The sequence below is a fragment of the Pyxicephalus adspersus genome, chromosome 8 (genome assembly GCF_032062135.1).
Source record: "Pyxicephalus adspersus chromosome 8, UCB_Pads_2.0, whole genome shotgun sequence".
In the NCBI taxonomy this organism is placed as follows: Eukaryota; Metazoa; Chordata; class Amphibia; order Anura; family Pyxicephalidae; genus Pyxicephalus; species Pyxicephalus adspersus.
In genome coordinates, this window is record NC_092865.1 from 66,110,721 (window position 1) to 66,131,348 (window position 20,628).

General features: G+C 39.1%; 2 protein-coding genes across 3 annotated transcripts; one reads left to right on the forward strand and one right to left on the reverse strand.

Annotated features, from left to right (window-relative positions):
• Positions 1–1,358: 1,358 nt before the first annotated feature.
• On the forward strand, positions 1,359–4,029 carry LOC140337478 (E3 ubiquitin-protein ligase DCST1-like). The gene is given in 4 exon segments (XM_072421227.1): positions 1,359–1,583; positions 2,748–2,824; positions 2,826–3,139; positions 3,614–4,029. Coding segments are annotated over 4 exon segments (1,032 nt in total).
• Positions 4,030–5,343: 1,314 nt separating this feature from the next.
• Positions 5,344–18,162, reverse strand: TSEN2 (tRNA splicing endonuclease subunit 2). Of its 2 annotated transcripts, XM_072420989.1 has the most exons (12): positions 18,111–18,162; positions 17,074–17,269; positions 14,842–14,932; positions 14,045–14,081; positions 12,259–12,745; positions 11,122–11,199; positions 9,706–9,756; positions 9,042–9,180; positions 8,895–8,931; positions 8,504–8,615; positions 7,446–7,535; positions 5,344–5,471 (listed from the first exon to the last, which is right to left on the reverse strand). In XM_072420989.1, the coding sequence occupies exons 2-12, from the start codon at positions 17,257–17,259 to the stop codon at positions 5,412–5,414; spliced, it is 1,368 nt and encodes a 455-aa protein (XP_072277090.1). In that variant the 5' UTR covers positions 17,260–17,269; positions 18,111–18,162; the 3' UTR covers positions 5,344–5,411. The 2 variants fall into 2 exon arrangements, with proteins under 2 accessions (XP_072277090.1, XP_072277091.1); XM_072420990.1 differs by lacking the exons at positions 17,074–17,269; positions 18,111–18,162 and adding an exon at positions 15,981–16,341.
• Between the last annotated feature and the right edge of the window lie 2,466 nt (positions 18,163–20,628).

A 20,628-nucleotide genomic window follows, 5' to 3' on the forward strand; every position in this document is an offset into this window, starting at 1 on the left:
TGGTCTCCAGCAGTCAGGAACAATCAAGGTCAAAGACAAAGTGATGAAGTGATACATTCAGGAAGTGATTTATAAGCCATCAAAAGGTCAGATCAAGGTCAGGGCTAATAGTGGGCAAAATGTAAATCAGGGCACTGGGCACTAAATCAGGGCACTTGGTGCACTAAAATGTGTAATTATACTTTTTTTTATGTTTTTATGTGTAATTTACTGTAAAAAAAATTTTAAATTTACAATTTCCGGCCCCCAGAATACATCACTCCACCGCATCACCCGGAGGATGTAACATCTTGCCGGGTGATGCGATGGGGATGTCCCCGCCCTGCTCACTCCCCTAGATCCACCAACATAGCTGCTCGCGTCAACCGGAGGCTGCGAGCGTCACATTTTCCGGGTGATGCGAGCAGCTATAGTAAATTCAGGAATTTGCCACTGGCATCACCCCCAGAATTTACTATTGGTGATCGCATCACCAGTTAAATGTGATGCACCATGCAGAAATCCTGCATGGTGTATTGCATCTAACTGCGGATGCGGGCAGCGGCGTGGCCTGGACCCGGGCGGCATTTAAAAGCAGATTACTCTGTAATCTTTTAAATTTCCCGCATGGCCACACCCCCCGATGGACAGACGCCCTGGCATAACAGCGGGATTGTCTGATCGCCGCTGGAGCGCGGGGCACAGGTAAGGGGGGTTTCTAAAATTACCCGGAGTGTGAATCAGGGTTACCGCTTTTTGCAAGTTTTTTAAACCGAGTCACACTCGGGATTACCGCTAGGGGGGGTTAATATTTGCCAGTGTTTAGATAATAAAGATAGGATTTCCTGATGGCCTTTATTGTAAGTTGTAATCAGTCTTACTCGTTCAGTCATTGGTTTAGGTTTTTTCTGGGAAAGTAATGTATCACGATCTAGTATTTTGGCCTTTTGGTTCTCTTTAAAAGGCCTTTGCTGTAGCCCCTTGGGAGTAACCTCTTCTTTAGAGCTTTGCCTTCATGTTCAAAATCTGCGTTTGCAGTACAATTGCGCTTTAACCGTAAATATTGGCTAAAGAGGATACTTTTTTTTTAGTGGCTCAGGGTGTACGCTGGATGCGTGAAGTATAGTGTTTCCCGCTGTTTCTTTTCTGAAAAGAGTGGTATTTATTCTACCCTCCTGTGTAGCTCTCACATAAGTATCAAAAAAAGGTACTTGATCATACCCATAGTTCATAGTGAACTTTAAGGGTGGAGCTTTTCATCATATTTATGATGCAGTAGCTTGGTCATTTCAAATATGGTAAGAAAAGGAAGGGAGTGCTTTCCAGCTCATTTTTGTGATGAAGGAACAAAGTTACTGTGGAAAGTATTAACAGCACTGATGAAATCCATCTTTGAAAATCTCATTGATAGCAGGGGTCCAGCAGAAAGGAGAGTGTTCAACATAAAGTCTTCATTTGGTGGAATGAAAGAACAAGTGGAAAACACATCAGGATATGACTTTCAGAAAGAACAAGAGCTGCTTCGAAAGAAAAACACAAAATCCTTTTTGGAGTGGTTTGAAATGAAGTATGATCAATGTTTGAGAAAAATTATACTGCCAGTTGTAAAGAAAAAAGGGGAGAAGCAGGCTTTTTTTGAGGCACAAAGAGCATAATTGTGTAAAAAATCAATAATTTTTTTTAAAATACAAAAGAAAAAATTTTAAGATAATAAAACAATGTTATAAAATAGCGAAAAAAGTGCTTTATCCACACTATTTTGTTGATAAAGAGTCACAAACTTGCATACAGGTCATATATCAAGGGGCGGGGTCTCATCCTGACGCGTTTTGCCCAGGTGGGCTTCCTCAGGGGATAGAGACCTTAGAACTACAATAATTAATTAGAATGACTTTTCCTTATCATACTCCTTATCATATATTATTATGTACATAAAAATAGGACTTGTACTTACATATCTACTTGAAATGTCATTCTAATAATTATTGTAGTTCTAGGGTCTCTATATCCCCTGAGGAAGCCCACTTGGGTGAAATGCCTCGGGATGAGACCCTGCCCCTTGATATATGACCTGTATGCAAGTTTGTGACTCTTTATCAACAAAATAGTGTGGATAAAACACTTTTTCGCTATTTTATAACATTGTTTTATTATCCCAACGTATTTATTTTTTGCTGTTCTATTATCCCAACGGTTTTCTTTTGTATTCTAATAAAATTATAATTGATTTTATACACAATTATCCTCTTTGTGCGTAAAAAAAAAGCCTGCTTTTCTTCTCCTCTTTTTCATCAATGTATAGTCCAACTTTTGGACGAAAAAGCTTTGGCACCTAACCATTTGATGGGAGTAACACACTATTGTATTATCATATGCACGGCTAGTTATACTAAAGATATAATTATACTGCCAGTTGTAAGCCACATCTTGTTTCTTCCTTTGAAGTTCTCTTTCGTATGTAAAATTATGAATTTGTTAGGATTGCATCAAAAACACCTTCTCAAAGATGAAGGTTTTGGAGAAATGTACGATAAGACAGAATGTGTAATAAAGAACATGGGAGGTAGTTTTTTAGGCAATCTGATCATGAAGAAGGACAAGAACGCTGACACTGGCTTAGATATCACTCAAATGAGCGTGAGGCAAAAGGTCCTGAGCATCATTGAAAAGAAAAGGGCAACAATGGAATCTTTATGGACATTTCTGAAGGGTTTTTTGGTGGGCCCTTCATTTTTGTCTTCATTCCTCCTTAATGCTACACAAACAAATATAATATCAACATGCAACATGACAACCGCTATGTGACTACCTACTTTAGGCAGGTTGACGCTTGACGAAGAAATGAAGCCCATGAAGAAGGGAGAAATATCAAAGTTCATTTTTCCCTTTAGTCCTATAATTCAGGAACCAGAGATGAGTGCTATGAAGTCAGAGTTACTGCAATGTGGCATTCCAATTATATTGCTGACACTGCTCATCATATTTGATAGGATCCTTTTTTACATCCTCAATGTAATAGGAAGTCATAGAAACGTCACCTACGTCTTTCAGTCTTATCACAAACTGGAAGTCATCTTAGGAGGAAATGTCATGCTGGCAAATCTATTGAGATATACAATCGAAAATAAGGCTGCTGTCCTCGCCTGCTCTCACCCTATGGGTGGGCCTGCATGTGCTACAAACCCCAGATATCCGTCTCTTCCTGGGGAAGCAGATTTATCCGTGAAACAATTGATTTAACAGGGTCTACCCCTTTTATTGGGTAAGCTGGACATGAATTTTCTTGTAGTGTTTGTTGCACATTTTTAGGTTCTTTTTGTTAATGTTTTCATGGTATTTAATAAAATTATGGTTTTTGATATATATTTGTTTAAATTTGTACTTATTGGGCTGAAAAGTCCCAATTTTTGAGGGAATCGTTCAGACCTCTATTTTGTAATTTATTAAGGATTTGGCCTTGAAAGAATGAATGGGGTGGCTAAATTGTAAGATATACAATTGGACTCAGTTAACTCATCATGAAACACAATGGAAAGCACCACGATTGAGAAGTGCCTCCCAAACCCTATTGAGATGACCTTCATCAACTACCTTGGCAGCTATGCACCAGTGTTTGGAATGATTTGTCTGTCAGTCCTTCAAGTCTACCCCTACCGCCTGCGCCGAGTTGTGGCATCTTTTTTACTATCCAAAGTGAGAAAAAAGCAGTCTCTTCTTTATAATGGACAACTCCGGGTTCGGAGGGTCTACGCCACATTCAAAAGAAAAGAAATCATGAATAAAGCTCGTATCAGCAGGAAAAAGTTGAAGACCTTCATGGGTGCTGTATATCGTCACTGCAAATGGCTGAGAAACTTCATCCGAAGACACTGCATAGTCTGTGATCAAAGCGAGACCAAAGACTCATACGTGTGTCCAACTCCAGACTGTGGAACTGTCTACTGTAAGCAGTGCTGGAAGGACATGAAAAAATTCTGCTTCTCATGCATGCCATATGAAGGAGCCATTCTAGGTCCTGATTCCAGCGACAGTGAGCATGACAGTGACTAAACACAGGGTTAAGCAGGCAATTTTGGCAGGTGTTGTCTTTTCAGGTGTGCGTTGGACTAGCTTCATGAGGAGGTTGGAGGCCGGTACTATCTAATTTTCAGGCATGCGTTGGACCAGCTTTAAGGGAAGCGCCAACATATTACACAGCGCTGTACATTAAATAGGGGTAGCAAATGACAGACAGTTACAGACAGTGACACAGGAAGAGAAGAGGACCCTGCCCTGAGGAGCCTACAATCTATGAGATGAAACTGGTGCAACCTGATGATGCAACTGAGGAAACAGGAAATATCTATAATCTAATAAAATTTTCTTTGTTGTATCCTACATCCTACCCCCATAGATGGAAATACATTTGGACATGATAGTCGTAAAACGGAAGTGTGCTCCAATGGATGAAAGATAAAGATTTGTATCATTTTAAAAATTACTATTTGTATCAGCCCCCAGATAACTGAGATGAACAAATGCTGTTTAAATTAGCTTGGGTGACAACCATGAAAACCAGGACTACATCTAAAGGTACAGTAAAGGAGTAAATGTGGCTAAATAGAGACAAGAACAGTAATATTCCCTGGATTCCAACATGAAAAAAGGCAATTTTATAAATAAAAGGGTATTATTGCATTATTCACAACAAAAGCCAGGTAAGCCTCAATATATTACATTTTAGGGATTTAGATAACTGTGTAAATTACAGTCATCTTACAAAAACAGACAGCACCAAAGCTTTCATCAAACAACAAGACTTTCTGGAGATCCCCATTTTTCCTGCCATCCCACAGTTCACTGCCTGAAAAATTAAAACCCAGATTTTATCTATGACATTGTTAGTAATTATTATTAGTTCTAGCTATCTGGTCACTCCTACAAAGATTGTCCTGTGCTTTTAACCACACTTATACCATTTTATTTAAAAAAACCCAATTTGTAAACTAGTGCCACTGAAAATAGCCTTCCTCTTTCTCTAATTTTTTCCCTATGTAGCTTATTGTATGAATTTGATTTATGAACCTTTCACTGTGTATTTTGGACTGGTAAAAACTTTAGTATAACTTGATGATAACTAGACCAAGTGTTCAACCCAGAAATTTTCATAAGCTGGGTGGGAACCCCAGTATTATGACCCAAATGTTCAGTAATCACCCAAAAACAGCCGGGTGGTTACTGAAAAGTGCCGAGTGCTGCACCCAGCTAAAAGGGGCTGGGGAGAACATTGTAGACCACCTTGATACACATAAATCTGTTGTCCCTCAAACAAACACCCGCTCTTTCCTCTTCCCACATTTTCCTGGAATACATATCAATTACAAATTCGATAAAATATTTTTATTTTTCAAATATATTCTATATATTTTTATTAACAAAAGATTTTTTATGTCCTACAACTCTTCATGCTCCACTCGTTCTTGTGATGAGATCCATCGACTAACAATGACTTCCTATTAAAAAAAAACAAAAACATTACATTCAAAATAAAGCATGTTTATAAAACATCCATTATAACCATAATAAGGAACCCAAATCATAATATTAAAAAGTATTTGGAGAAGTTAGCTTCAATAAAGACTGAATGATAGAAAGATCAGCAGATGGGGACATTACATAACCAGGAAATAATATCCGCAAAACCTGAATATACTAATATAGTTAGGCTACAGTTCTATCTTCTAGGGTCTGCTAGGAGTTGTAAGGAGCTGGGAAGTTTTACTGACCAATAGGAAGGGTTTTGCTTGGATCTAAAATTTAGTTAGCTTTACTGTATTTTTGGATCGAATTTCTTACCACAAATGATCATGCTTTTTTAAGTTTTACTTTAAACATGTTGTATCCTTAAATTTTCCTTATCCTTCTTCTACACAAAAAACACAATGCTTGTGTAAACAAAGGCAGGTTTCAGGGTTTCCCAGTGTAAATCAACCTGCTTCCTATAAGCCCAGGTTGTCTAGTACACATCCCCTTCACCGTGTTTTCTTTGTAGCTACTATATGAGCATGGTCCAGTAAGACAAAATTGCGACCTAGGAATGCATTCTTGCTTTGGATGTTTCTGCAGGACATTGTTCTGCTGTCCCTTGGTCTAGCTCCATGATGTTGACCCAGAAATGAGACTTCTTCAACAGCCAAGTCTCCTGAACTGAGAGTGTGCCCTGGACTCCTCCCCAGTCCAACAAACAGGCACCTGTTGTGAATATCCACTAAAAAAAGGTAAAGGAATAAGGTGGGAAACATAGGAGGAAGGCGTAGTGAAAAAAAATTCCATTTGTAGCCACCTCCTGCACGTAAGTGCGATACAAGTAGTCCAAGCACATGTAAAGTTTAAGAAACATCCAACCACTTTAGAAAATGCCCACAAACTGTCTCAGGGTTTTTGACTACACAAGGGAAGTTTTACAGGTAAAAAAAGATGTCTAAAATACATTAAATGCCAATAGTGAAGATTTTTTGTTCAAACACTGGCCTCTTTAACTCATCACAACTTCTTACCCACATGGGTGTAGGGCCCCTTACGCCATTAAAGCGGGCAGACTTTAAACCACCCCCGCTGGCCGGCACTATTACCCTTTGTTTGAGCCATGCTCGTCTACGTGATTCATTAAACCGCCCCTTTATTTGCATAGGGGCGGTTCAATAAGGCTGTGCATGAACTCATCAAGTATTATGTATGCTATGGTCAGTGCACTAAAGTTGGACATATATTGGAGTTCTATTACATTACACATATGTTATTTGTAATTGCATCATATTGGTATATACATTGTAGTCTTATGTTTACTACGCCATATACTCCTCCTTTATAGTCAATAATTTTTGGACACTTTACCTATCCTTAATAGCCAGTAGTCTTTGGATACTCTGTATATTTATGTTTTTCTTCTTTCCATTATTTGTGTGTCATATTATACATTTTTGACTTACCCTCATTAGTAACACAGATATACTGCAATTACCTGTAATGTAGATGACAGTATATGTTTCCTGCATAATTACTTTTGTATAATATGCTTATGTGCAGCCAGTGAACAAATACCCTGTACCAAGTCCCCTGAGGAAGCCCTTAGGGGGCGAAACGTGTCGGGCCACAGAATGTTCAACTGTTACAATAACCCCCCCACCACCACCACCACCGCCACAAAGTGCAGGGGGGATGACTATCACTGTGTTGATTTGTCAAATATAGTTGTATGCACACTTGTACACTTGAACAAGGAATGTTTTCAACACACAGCTGCACATCAAATACCCTGTTTTTTTTTCTTGTCTTTATTTCTTACCCCCATGGGCTATGGAGCTTAGAATCCTCAAAATGACTTTTTTAAAAATTCACATATAGACATAATGTGTTATTTTTAATATTCATGTGAATAATTTAAAATAGGAGTTTTGTCACTTAATTGGAAAAAAAATTAAACTTGCCTGAACACTGAATTTTTTTATGCATTCTGGAGACTTCATGTCATTTTCTGTAAAATTCTGCGGTTGGATTAAATAACAGATCAGCAGCTCCTGTTAACAAACAAATATGGGTGAATATATTATTTCACTGAAAACATTTACCTAATATATGCCCAAATTACATAATTAAGAACACCACAATTTTTGACAATTATCTGATAATCCTTCCAGAAAAATTTAGCTGTACCTTCCCAAAGTGAGCCAACAACAATGTCAACCACCTCAGCATCTCCCTATAACTCACACTTGAAAATAAATGCAATTATAGATTGGGTCCAAACTGGACTTATACCCCTAATTATTCAAATACTGTTTTGACTGGTGAAAATAACAGAATATTTTTTTAGGCAATAATTGTGGTTTTCGATTTGGTGTAAAAACTTTTGTACAAGGTTAGGTTTCTCACAAGGATAATACAGTGTTTAGACCATTACATAAACTGAAAGCGTTTAGGAAAATAGGATTTTACGCTTTCTTGAACCTCTCTCTAATTAGAAGTTTAAAATATTCTGTTTATATGTATGCAAATAAAAGTGTACTAAACTCAACATTTTTACTTTATATAGAAAGGTAGACAACCCTTCTATACAAGGTAAAAAATACTGCCTTTTGCAACACTTGCAAAAAGGATGCAGCACTGCCCCTTTAATGGGAGCGCAGAGCCTCCCGGGATACCTACATCATTGCATCCCAAAGAGGCTCTTCTTCTGCACATGCCCTAATCTCGCGCAGAAGACACATTTTTCCTCCTATGGGGAAGATATGCCGATCTCATGCATGAGCAGCTCTTTTTTTTTCTTCTTCACAGTGGCTATTTCACTCCATCTAACACCTGCGCATTGCGAGATCACGTGTGGAGAAAGGAGACCGAAGGAGAAGACAGAAGAGAGGACAGAAGATGGCGGGGTCAATATTTTCCTTCAGCTGCCCATATAAAACAATGTACTTGCTTGCAGTTTTGTTTACTATCTGTACCCAAAAAATGTGTGTAGCTCCCCAATCACAGAAACCATTTTTACCTTAGATACGTTCATTGTTGTTCTGTTAAGACCAGATAAAGATTTCCAAGTCAAAGGTCGCAGTGGAGAACCTTCATAATTGGAATCAACAAGTTCCACAATTACAGAATAACTGAAAGTAAGAAAAAAAAATATTCACATATCTAGTTTTTTTGGAATGAAAGAAAGTGTTGAACTATGCAAATGGAGTATACCTGGCTTTAAAAGGTATATTACAGGATTTATATAGCGCCAACATATTACGCAGCACTGTACATTGGACAGGACATGTAGTTGTAGCAGCAGAGTTTCCCCCATTTCTAAACTTTGCAGAATTATTATGTGTTTTATATTATGTGTTTTCATATAACATTATGTAATGGAACAAATTAGGTATCTTTCAATCACCAACCTTGCATGGTAGAACGGTGGACCTTTACGATATAGCACTAAATGAAAAAAGAAGAAAAAGGTCTTTGTGACACATGCATTGCAATCGGCAGCTACTGCCTAAATTTATTATTGTGTATACCTAGCTTTAAACTCAGTGACTACTTACGAAGGTCTGTCCCATACTTCAGTCCCACTTTAGGCACCCAGCCTTTACTTCGGAAGTGATGGTAAGCCATGTAACTTGTCTGGAAGTTCCGCTGGGAGGCACAGAAAATCTCCCAGAGTTTCAGTATTGTTAAAGGTTCCTAAGAGGGATTGATGGTCTGCAATAATTAATTAAGTCACACACTTTAGAGACTTCTAAATACTTTATTAGATCAGCAATTAAAATAACTGACATACACACATCATTCCTCAAAATATCCTTTTACTGCAACAGAAGTTTCACTTACATTCTCAGGGCCCCCTCCTCTTTTTAAACTCAAGTACTCTTAATAGGTAAAAAAAAATGCAAAAAGTAAAACATTTTCTTAACGTACATCTACCCCTTTTGAAGCATTAAGTGTGATGTCACCAACCCTCACGAAGATAGCTCTGGAATGCAGAGCAGGGCAAGATTTTTCCTCTAAGAAGATGCTTCTTCTGAGATTTTGGCTGCTCTGCTTTCCAAAGAAATCTTCCCCAAGGTGTATTTTCCTTTTTTCATTTTATGTACATCTTTTAGGTGCCTCCTTTAGTCTTTGAACCTAAATAATTTCACCCTTTTACTACAAACTTTATTGTCACACATGAAAAAAAATGAAAGAGATTAGTAAAACAAATATGCTTACCTTTCTGTAAGTGATTGACAGACAGCCCAAAGCATACACCAAGAAGAAAGCCTAAGGAAAGAAGTTATATCATTTTCAGGTTGTGTCTTAAGCAGTATTATTTAAAACTCTTTATATTGGATTGTGTTTGCTTTAGGCTATTTTGTAGGCTACACCTACCAGTAAATTCTTCATATTCTAAGAAGCATCTCAAACTGATACCATCAACATAAGTTCAAAGGCCATCAACACAAGTCCCATACCAAGATTTACCAAAAATCCAAGATAACAACAACAGTCCTCATGGCCCATGGCCCTTCTGCCTACTGGGCTTAGGTTCATGTCAGAGGGGTTTTGTATTCCCATATAAGTCCGTGGAAATAGAAAACTTAAAGCAAGCCAAATGCAGTTAAAATTAGACCTAAACTAAATTTTGTATTTTACATAATACAACCCTTTCATGTAGGGTAAAAAAACCTTCTTTTTTAGGGGTGGGGGTTGGGTTTAAAAAAAAAAAAAGTGAAGCCCTCCCTGTTTTCTGGCTGCTCCTCTTGCACATGCCCAATCTCAGGCATGCACAGAGGGAGCTTTTTCTTCAATGGGGGAAAAAAATTGCCAATTTCACACATGCGCACATGTGAGATTGGCACACTTTTCTTTTTTCCACATTTACCGCAGGCTATGTCACCCGGTCCAGCACCTGCGCAATGCAAGATCGTGTGACGTAGGAAGAAGAGGAAAGAAGTTAGCAGCGCCCGACGAAGACGGATAACTGGACAGCACAGGACCTGATCCAGGAAATCTCCACTGGGATCAAAGAATCTGCATAAGCAAAGGTGAGTGGAATTTTTTTCTTAGTTTAGTTCCGCTTTAAGGAGGTTAAATGCAAAGTCCAACACAGGAAACGCAGCACACATAAAAGACTGGAGAGGTGAATTGCCCAGGACTCCCAGTGACACAACTGGAACTAACATCATATGAAATAGTATACCTAGTAAAAAAATATGCCAATGTTACATCTTAAACCATTTTAGTTCATTTTTATTACTGCCATCTGTGTCCCCATTGGCAGGATTGCATTTCACTTCCTATTCCAGCAGACACAATTGGAACAAGGTGGACATTTCTCAGAGTTAGGGCAAATTCTCCCTGTGACAGTTGTCAATAGAAAACGTGTCCTCACTGGAACATAAGATTTTGAAATTTCTGTTTTTTCTTTCTTATGGCAAAGAGAGCATAGATCTCTACAGACACAGAGAGCTAAAAAAGGGTGTATTAAACCCTGCTATTCTTAGTTGGGTAATGCAATGCAGGATGTAAAGGTCACACATCTCTATGCAAATAAATGTAGGAGATCGCGCCCCATATGTTGGTGATCCCTCTTGAATAGAAAAGGTATTCGAATATTCTTTGAATTTTACTGCTTGGACTACCTACCTCTTCACGGCTGAGCTGCAAATATTCAAACAATGTGAATGGATTCCTCCGGCAAACAAGCTTGCATTTCTTGACTACCTGAAATTGTAAACGTAAGTTAAGGTTAATACAACTAAAATAACATTTATGCAGCCTGGAACATGGAAAGGCAATAAAATAAAGCAAAAAATTGTTTGATTTCTCCACAGCAACAATACTCCAGCAAAGTTTAGAAAAGGGGATATAGAAGCAGTTTTGCACTTAACACCAGATTTAGAGCCTCTGGCCGTAGGCATTGGGCTGCACTTGAAATTTCGGCCCCCTATTTAGAGAGGAGGGGACAGTGCTGGACAGTTGGATTCGGGTAATTAGAAAACAGATCTTCTGTTCGTAACCCTGTAAGCTGACAATCAAAGATTCTTCAAAGCATCTCCTGCACCTTTTTAGGCACATTACTGCATAACTAAGTTGGAAAGACCATATTATTGGCCATAATGGACAAATACACAAGGTGTGTGGAGTATTTAGGCAGAAAGCTTAGGTGATAGGGTAAGCTTAAGTAGGACTTAATGATGAATAATGTGACAAGGACAGTGTATGGATTTCAAGTAGCAATCTGCATTGGGGTATCTGGCAATTGGTTGGGTTCCTGGGTACAGTACACAGAGATAAAGTAGTAAAGTTGTGATATACACACAGTGTGTAGAGGTATTGGACACATTGCTTTAGATGCAGGAAAGTGTATGCAGTGATCAAGGAACTGATAAAATAGCAGGAGCAGAGTATGGAGTTAGATCAATAATCTCCATGGAAGTGTGTGCAGAGATCATGGATTGGGTAAGTTGGTGGGGACAGTGTACAAAGGTAGATGTGGAGAAATGATATTTTAAGAAGTGTATGGAGAGGCCAGGCAGATGTACATGGTGAAGTGAAATGTGCCAAGGGATCGGGATGAATATGCTGGCTGCAGAGAGCATATGCAAGTCGAGGATTTTTGGAAGAACATGCAGCCTAGCACATGGATAGTGATGGTAACAATTTATAGAGGTTGAACTGTGCAGTGCAGAGATTGAATGTTATAGGAGTGGGAAAAAAAACTATTTCCTATCAGCATCAACACTACTAAAGTGGGAATCAATGACTGGAAAACTTTCATACATTTTTATCCTCCTGCACATCTTCATCCTTTAAATCAGAAATGTCATTCTCCTCTTCCACCCAGACATATTCATGCTCTTCCCCACTGATTTTACATTTCTCAGAAGCATTTTCCTGAACAGTCTGTTTTGTTGGTTTGCAACCACAATGTAGAATCAAGTCATCATGTCTATGACAATGCATCTTCTCCAGAGCTTCTTTATCCAGTACAAAGCATGGTTCCAGTTTCTCCAGCTCCTCTGAGCCATACTTTGCTAAAGGATCAAAAAGGGGGTTACCCTCCAAAATTTCCTTTCTTTGATCTGCAGGAAATGATGCATCTGCAAAATTAAATTCATTTTGAGATGTGCAGTCCACATAATCCACAGTCTTATCCTCTGGAAAATCAAATGGAGAGCATAAATCTTCGAGAATCTTATCAGCGGAACTTCTGTCCATTCCTTGCCCTTCCAAGAGACTTCTAGCCCACTCCACATGAAGCTGGTATCTAGAATAGGATCATAGTTAATAAAGTTTAATTTGTAAAGCAGAATTCAAGGCAAACAGCTAGGTGCACAGAAAAAGTACATGGATATCACTGGACAAGAAGAAGCACCTAATTATCTCTAAGAGCTTTTCCACTCTCACTATGAACTTTGCTGTACAAGGGATTTCAGAAGGCTGATATCAAATCAAGTTCAGGTACTTTAGCTTTAGGAACACTTCAAGTAAAATGCAGCAATAGTTAAAATTTTGATTCTCTGTCACTGCACAGTAAGGCTCGGTACACACGTGCAATAATTGTCGTTAGAAAACGAACGGCTAACAACAGATCAACGATTATTCATTATTATTTTGAACTATTGTATAGTGCATGATTCTGTACATGCTGTAATGATCCGATGGTTCAAATATAATCCACCAATAATGTACACAGATTTGGAAGTGATGTGTACCGGAGAAAGTGTACGGCAGAACCATCCATAATCACTAGACCACAGTACACACCATAGATAGCGAACGATCGTCGCCCAAACAGATCCGCCAAGGCGGTCCTTGTTTCTAGCGACATTGCTCATTCATCGGCGTCGTTGTGCACTTTTTTGTTTACAATTATCAAACCAGTGGTTAATCGTTCATTTATAATGACATTTATTGCATGTGTGTACGTAGCTTAAAGCGTGCCAGAATTTTCACCTTTCATAAAAGGGTAGACCTAAAAACCTAAAAATTTTGTTTGTATGTAGTTTTTATTTTTAAGTGCAACACACTTTAAAAAAAAAAGTGCAGCGCCGCCCCCCGGCAATCAAGAATGAATAGGAACGCAGAGCCCCCCGGGATACCTACATAATGCATCCTGGGGGACTCTTGGCTGCTCACTCTGCGCATGCCCAAGGAGCCCTTTCTTCAATAGGGAGAAAAAATGTGTAAGGAGATGGGCAAGTTTTTTCACAATCTACATCACCCGATCTCGCACCTGCGAAGTAGCAAGAAGAACGCTATGATGAAGGGTGGTGTGCCTGTAGTCTGCATTAAAGTGAAACTAAATTTCCACTTTTAAAAATGTTGGATCAGGCAAAGCATTATTTTAAAAAGGGACAGATGATATCTCTTCTGCAAAAATCAGCATATTAAAGCATATCATTTTTTTTTTATTACATAATTTTTTTATATAACATATATAAATATAACATATAAATCTTTATATAACATATACCTTTGGATACAAATTTGCTTTAACCTTGAAGAGATGTCATTAACCTTGACAGAAGCCTTACATTTAATAAAGGCAATTGACAGTACTTACTTTTTTGATGAAATGATTGGCAAGTTCTTTTTGGAAGCTGTAAAATAATATAATTTATTAGATATTTTAGGTCTGGCAAGTGAATCGACTTCAATAAATTAGTAAAACAGCACAATGTTTACTTAATAACATTTAGGTTTTCCCCAAACATTACACAGAATGTAACAATCTATTTCGAGCAATCAGAATTAATTTTTAGCGCTCCGTTTTTAATAAACAGTAATAAATTGCCATTCACTCTTGCATATTTTGTGCTATTTGCACATGATTCCTGATACATTCTACACAAGATATACATTTACAAGGTTTCAAACCAAGTATAATAATTGTATTCTCTCAGTTTTTTTTGACTTTTAGAAGATCAAGTAGCATATGTATTTTTAAACATAGTGCTTACAACCATAATACCACAATACCATAATAAGTGGTCTAATAAGCAGTGGAGTGTATTTACTTAATGATAGCTGAGCACATAATAGTACTACGGCAATGCCAGCAGCTACAGCTATCTATATTCATATAAAAAAGTATGCTTTAACAAAAATATTAGAGTACAATTGGATTGCATTATAATAACATAATATATAATCAGTGTTCTCCCCAGCACCTTTTAGCCGGGTGCACCACCGACCATTTTTCTGGAACCCCCCGGCTGTTTTTGGGTGGTTACTGATGAGTTGGGTCACAATACAGGGGCTACTACCTGCCTACAATTTCTTCCCACCCAGCTTATCAAAATTTCAGAGTTGAACACTAATTTGAAATCTGCAACGCTGAACATTGCTGGTTATACTCACATTTAAAGCCTTTCCACCGGCCCCTCAGCTCTCCCTGCTCAATGTTATATTCAGGTCTGCTTCTCGACATGATCCCCTTCCCAAAATATCCCTGTGGATAAAAAAAGATATATATAATAGCATATTTACTGTGTGTATATGTGATAGGATTATCCAAATATATCATAAAAACTAATCATTAATAGACATACCTATAAACAAAGGAATCTATTTATAAGGTAGTGAATCTAACATTAACTGAAACATTCCCCCAAGAACCTTCCAGGACCATGTGTTTCAATGGCAGTAAATGATTCTCCACCAGGGAATGTTTCAGTGAATGTCAGATTCAATGTTTTATATAGCTTACAGCATCTGACTTGTATACTCTGGAGTATGAAATGCAATCTTTACACACAAGTTTCAATTCCAATAACAGATTATAAAAATAATTTATTGAAGGATTGGAGCATGTTACCTTTTCTTAATAAATGGCATAAAACATTTTTCTTCCACATGAATGAGTATTCTGTGTATGGTAAATTTTTACTTTGTCTCACCCTCAAAAAAGTTTATTTTATAAAGCCCCCTCCCCATCTCAAGGTATTTATTTTATAAAAGTAGTGAGTGACCTTGCTTTGTTTCCAAAAATCCAGTTGCATACCCTACACTTCCAAAGGGCACCAATATTATTATTATTACATAGTATTTATATAGCTCCAACAAATTACGCAGCGCTGTACAAAGTCCATGGTCATGTCACTAGCTGTCCCTCAAAGAGGCTCACAATCTAATGTCCCTACCATAGTCATATGTCTAAAGACAATTTTGGGGGGAAGCCAATTAACCCAACTGTATGGAATGTGGTAGTACCCGGAGGACATCCATGCAAGCACCACCGGGAGAACCTGCAAACTCCATGCAGATAGTGTCCTGGCCAAGATTCAAACCTGGGACCCAGCGCTGCAAAGGCCAGAAAGATAACCAGTGAGTGACCACGGTGCCCTTATGGACAGTCTGCCATACTAACCAGAGACCATGTCTGGCCAGGTATCAGGACATATCTATGGAAGGTGCAAGCAGCTGTAGCCAGTAATCTACAAGGGCCTGGACATTACTTAAAGCGGAACTAAACTAAAAATGAAAAAAAAATCACTTACGTTTAATGCTGCAGAATCCTCTATGGTGCTGGTCCTTCCCACGATCCGGTCCCGCGATGTCCTGGAATTCCTCTTCGCCCTGGTGCAGAGGAAACACTGGGTGCCGCCACCTTCTGCCTTCTCCCGTCTTCTTTCTATGTCACCTGATCCCGCACACGCACGCGTGAGATCTCCATCTCATTCCCCTTGATGGAAAAAATACCCCTCCTGCGCATGTCCGAGATTAGGGAGGAGCCAGAGTCTCCCGAGATGTGTGATGAAGGTATCCCGGGAAGCTCGGCGCTCCCATTAAGTCTTGATCGTGGCGGCAATCAAGACTTAAAGGGGCAGTGCTGCACCTTTTTTTTAACCCCCCCCCCCCGTCATTTTTTTTATGCAAAAAGTGGTACATTGTTTTGCATTGAAATTTATTTTTTATTGTATTGGTCTTTTTATTTATTGATCTATAATTCTTAGCCATAACTAACCGAAATATGTCCAATATTTATTAAATTTAATAATAAACTTAAATGAAAAAAAACACAAAAATCTGATAAAACAAGGGTGCATAAAATACTGAAAACTGTAATAGTACTGTACAGTAGCATAAATAATATACATATAATTATATACATTTATTAAGATTTCTTTGTATTGGATTCAATACAGCTATTTTGTACTCAACCCAATACAAAATTATTTGAATTTCCCGCTGTGCCTCCCGCACACACTGACGTACGCACCAACGTCACCGGGAACCTGGAGGAACATCACTGCACTCGCCAGAGGAATAAGAAGCGGCCCGAGGAGGAGATCCAACGGGCAGGATGCCGGGGGATTCCGATGGGACAAGGTAAGTGTGTTTTTTTTATGTTTTTAGCTACCCCGAGTGTGGCTCGGGGTTACTGCTCTTTGCATGTTTTTTTACCCTGTGCCACACTCGGGAATACTGCTGGGGGGGGGTAAAAAAAGGGTGTTGAACTTAAAAAAAAAAAAAAAAAACAAACAACAGAATTTTTACCTTACATAAAAGGGCTGTCTACCCTTTTATGTAAAGTGACATTTCTGAGTTTAGGTATGCTTTAAAGAAAAGTAGTTCAACATGTATATTCACCTTTCCATAGAGCAGCAATATATCATCCAGGTTTCTCACAATGACAAAATTATTAATGATCTCAGCCTGGCAGATCCTGAAATCCCTCCCATAACTATCATGAGATAAAGGGATGGGAAAAGGAGATTCATACGATTCATAGACTTTTCTCTTTCTCCTCGGAGCATGGAATGTTGCCTGGGACATTGTCTTCTTGCTGATAAGGAGAGAAGACCATAGATTAGTGTATTAAAGAAATGACATACAAAAGTTATAATTCTTATAACACCCGGCTGTTTTGGGTGGTTACTGAAGAGTTGGGGCAGTGTTATGATCAGGGGATGTCTATAGGGGGCAGTGTTATGATCAGAGGGTGTCTATATGATCACGGGGTGTCTATAGGGGGCCGTGTTATGATCACGGGGTGTCTATAGGGGGCAGTGTTATGATCAGGGGGTGTCTATAAGGGGCAGTGTGATGATCAGGGGGTATCTATAGGGGGCAGTGTTATGATCAGGGGGTGTCTATAGGGGGCAGTGTTATGATCAGGGGGTGTCTATAGGGGGCAGTGTTATGATCAGGGGGTGTCTATAAGGGGCAGTGATATGATCAGGGGGTGTCTATAAGGGGCAGTGTGATTATCAGGGGTGTCTATAGGGTGCAGTGTTATGATCAGGGGGTGTCTATAGGGTGCAGTGTTATGATCAGGGGGTGTCTATAGGGGGCAGTGTTATGATATGGAAACATTGGGGAAGTTTTCCTGACACTTCCCCAGGTCTCATTCAGACATTGATCTGATATACCAATCAGTGAGCAGGGCATTGATCTTTATCACGTGATCATTTCATTACACGGCACAGGGTACATCACCCGGCATACAACATCCCCCTATCAGCGCCTCAGCGAATACTTTAGCTGGGCAAACTTTAGCTGTAACGTATGGTAGAACGGACACCGCCTTGGCCCCAGACTGTACACATAATGATATTTTACACCCGTAACACACACACGTGATAGCGGGTTCGCTCATTCCCGGCACAGAAAGAGTTAACACTCACCCAGCCACTCCGCGCTCTAATCCGCAACCAATACACCAGGCAAGACGCCCCGCCCACTATCCTGATCACGTGAACGCAGTACTTCCTCTAGCTCTGTATGGTCTACAAGAAAATGGCCGCCAATGGCAGACATCGAATAATATTTCCTCTTGTACATAACTTTACACTCTTGTAACGGAGTCAGGCAAAGTGCAAGGCTAACGTTATGCACGGTCGGGGCTCTAAGAATCTCCCTTAAAAGTAAATACACTGCTGGTCTACAAGAAAATGACCGCCTTGGCCACTATTGCCCTTTTCTTGTAGACCAGCAGTCTATATCAGTTTGTATTTATAAAAACTTTTTCATCCCCCCTGGTGTTCTAATTGTGTCTGTACTTGTATGCCGAAACGGTACAGTGCTTTGCATGGAAATTTATTTTACATTGTAGGCCTATAATTCTTACACATAACTCACGGAAATATGTCCAATAGTTAATAAATTTATTATTAAACTTTAATAAAGAAAAAAAATTAAAACAAGGTTGCATAAAAATACTGAAACTTGTAATACGAATGTACAGTAGCATGTATAATATATATATATATATATATATATAATATAATGATAACTTTGTATTGGATTTAATGCAGTTATTTAGTATTAAATCCTATACAAAATAATTTTACAAAAAAAATGACATTTCCCACTGCGTCTCCCACCCGCACCGACGCATGCATCGGGAACTCATGGGGAATGTCAGTGCACCCGAGGAAGACAGGAGAAAGAGGATGCGGCCCAAAGATGGGATCCGACAGAGGACGCCGATAGGACCAGGTAAGTTTTTTAAAAAAATTTTTTGCTAATCCGAATGTGGCTCGGGGGTTACCGCTAGGTATGAGCGAGTAGGCCTCTGACAGTCTCGCGAAAATTTCCCTGAACTTCTGATGGGTCCGCAAAATTTCGACCAACCGATTTGGTAATTTCCATTGAAGTCCACAGTGCAGGTTCCCACCGTCCCTGGGCTGTACTTATCATTAATAAGGGTGCCTCTAATCAGTTGTGACTGCAGGCAAACTCAGATGAACTCTCAATGGAGAGGGAGAACATGACCTCATGGGGAATCACAAGGCCGTGTTTGCTTACATCTGTAAGCGAGAAAGGCCCAATTTGCGGCGAAATCGAAATGCCAAATGTTGCTCGCTCATCCCTACTTACCGCTTTCGGCATTTTTTTTTTTATCCCGAGCCACACTCGGGATTACCGCTTAGAAGGTTAATGGTAGAGTTTGAATATGCTTGCAGTGTCTGGGTTGGATAGGTTTACCCTTGCTTTCTGTGACAGGGGGTCAGTAATCACCACAGTTTTGCACAGCTAGTCTGAACACCGCCTGACTGTCACTGCCCCAGTGACAACTCTCCCCTTAAAGTGTACCTAAACTCAACATTTTTACTTTACAGTAAACACCCTTTTTAAAGAACAAATAAAAAAGGATGCAGCACCACCACTTTTCGTCCTGATTGCTGCATACTTAATGGGAGCGCAGAGCCTCCTGGGATACCTACGTCACGTATCCTGAAAGGCTCCAGCTGCTCCTTCTGCACGTGCCCTAATTTTTCCTCCTGGGGAAAGAGATGCTGATTTCAAGCATGCACAGGGAGATCGGCTTTCTTTTTTTCCCCCCTTTACAGCGGCTATGTCACCCGATCTTGCACCGGCGTACATTCATGTTAGGTAATGTATAATGTTAGGTAATGTAGTGTAACACCTATGAATATTTATTACCTTCCGTAGAGATCCCCAATACTTCCCCTGACTAAGCCTTCATCTGCTTTTCTCCCTAGAGCAGCCTCATTCAATCTTTCTATCAAGGGGAAACCCCGTCTATAATTTCTATATCAACAGCCCACAGTATACTCTGTTTCCCCAAAAATAAGACAGTGTCTTAATTTTTGCTCCAAAAATGCACTAGGGCTTATTTTTATTATTTTTTCTTGAGCAACAATCCACATTTTTCTCGAAGAAAAAAACATTTATTCAAATACAGTCATGTCATCATCTTCATAACTCTCCAAACACTGAAATCCATCTTGATTTTCTTGTGACTCCATTTCCTTTCAATTTACAATTTCTCATGTCTAGCAAAAGGGCTTTCCTTAAATGAGCACCTCTTGTCCTTGTATTTATATATATATATATATATTGTAGCTTATATTTGGGGTCGGGCTTATATTTTGAGCATCCTAAAAAATACGGAAAAATCTTTTTCGGGGAAACAAGGTATTAGTGTGGTGGTCATTAGGAAGAATTCCCCTTACATTGCTGGCCAGTGGGAAGAATGTCAGCCTTACAGATAGCCAAAATGATGAGAATGTCAGTTAAAGCGGATCTAAACTCTTTAACTATTTAAAGTAAAGTTGTTTTTTTATATCTAAAAAATGTTCAACACCTCCCATTTTTATCTTGATCGTCTATGTCACGGATCCTGGGAGGCTGTTGGCTGCTCCTTTTGTGCATGATCTCGGAGCCCTTTTATTATTG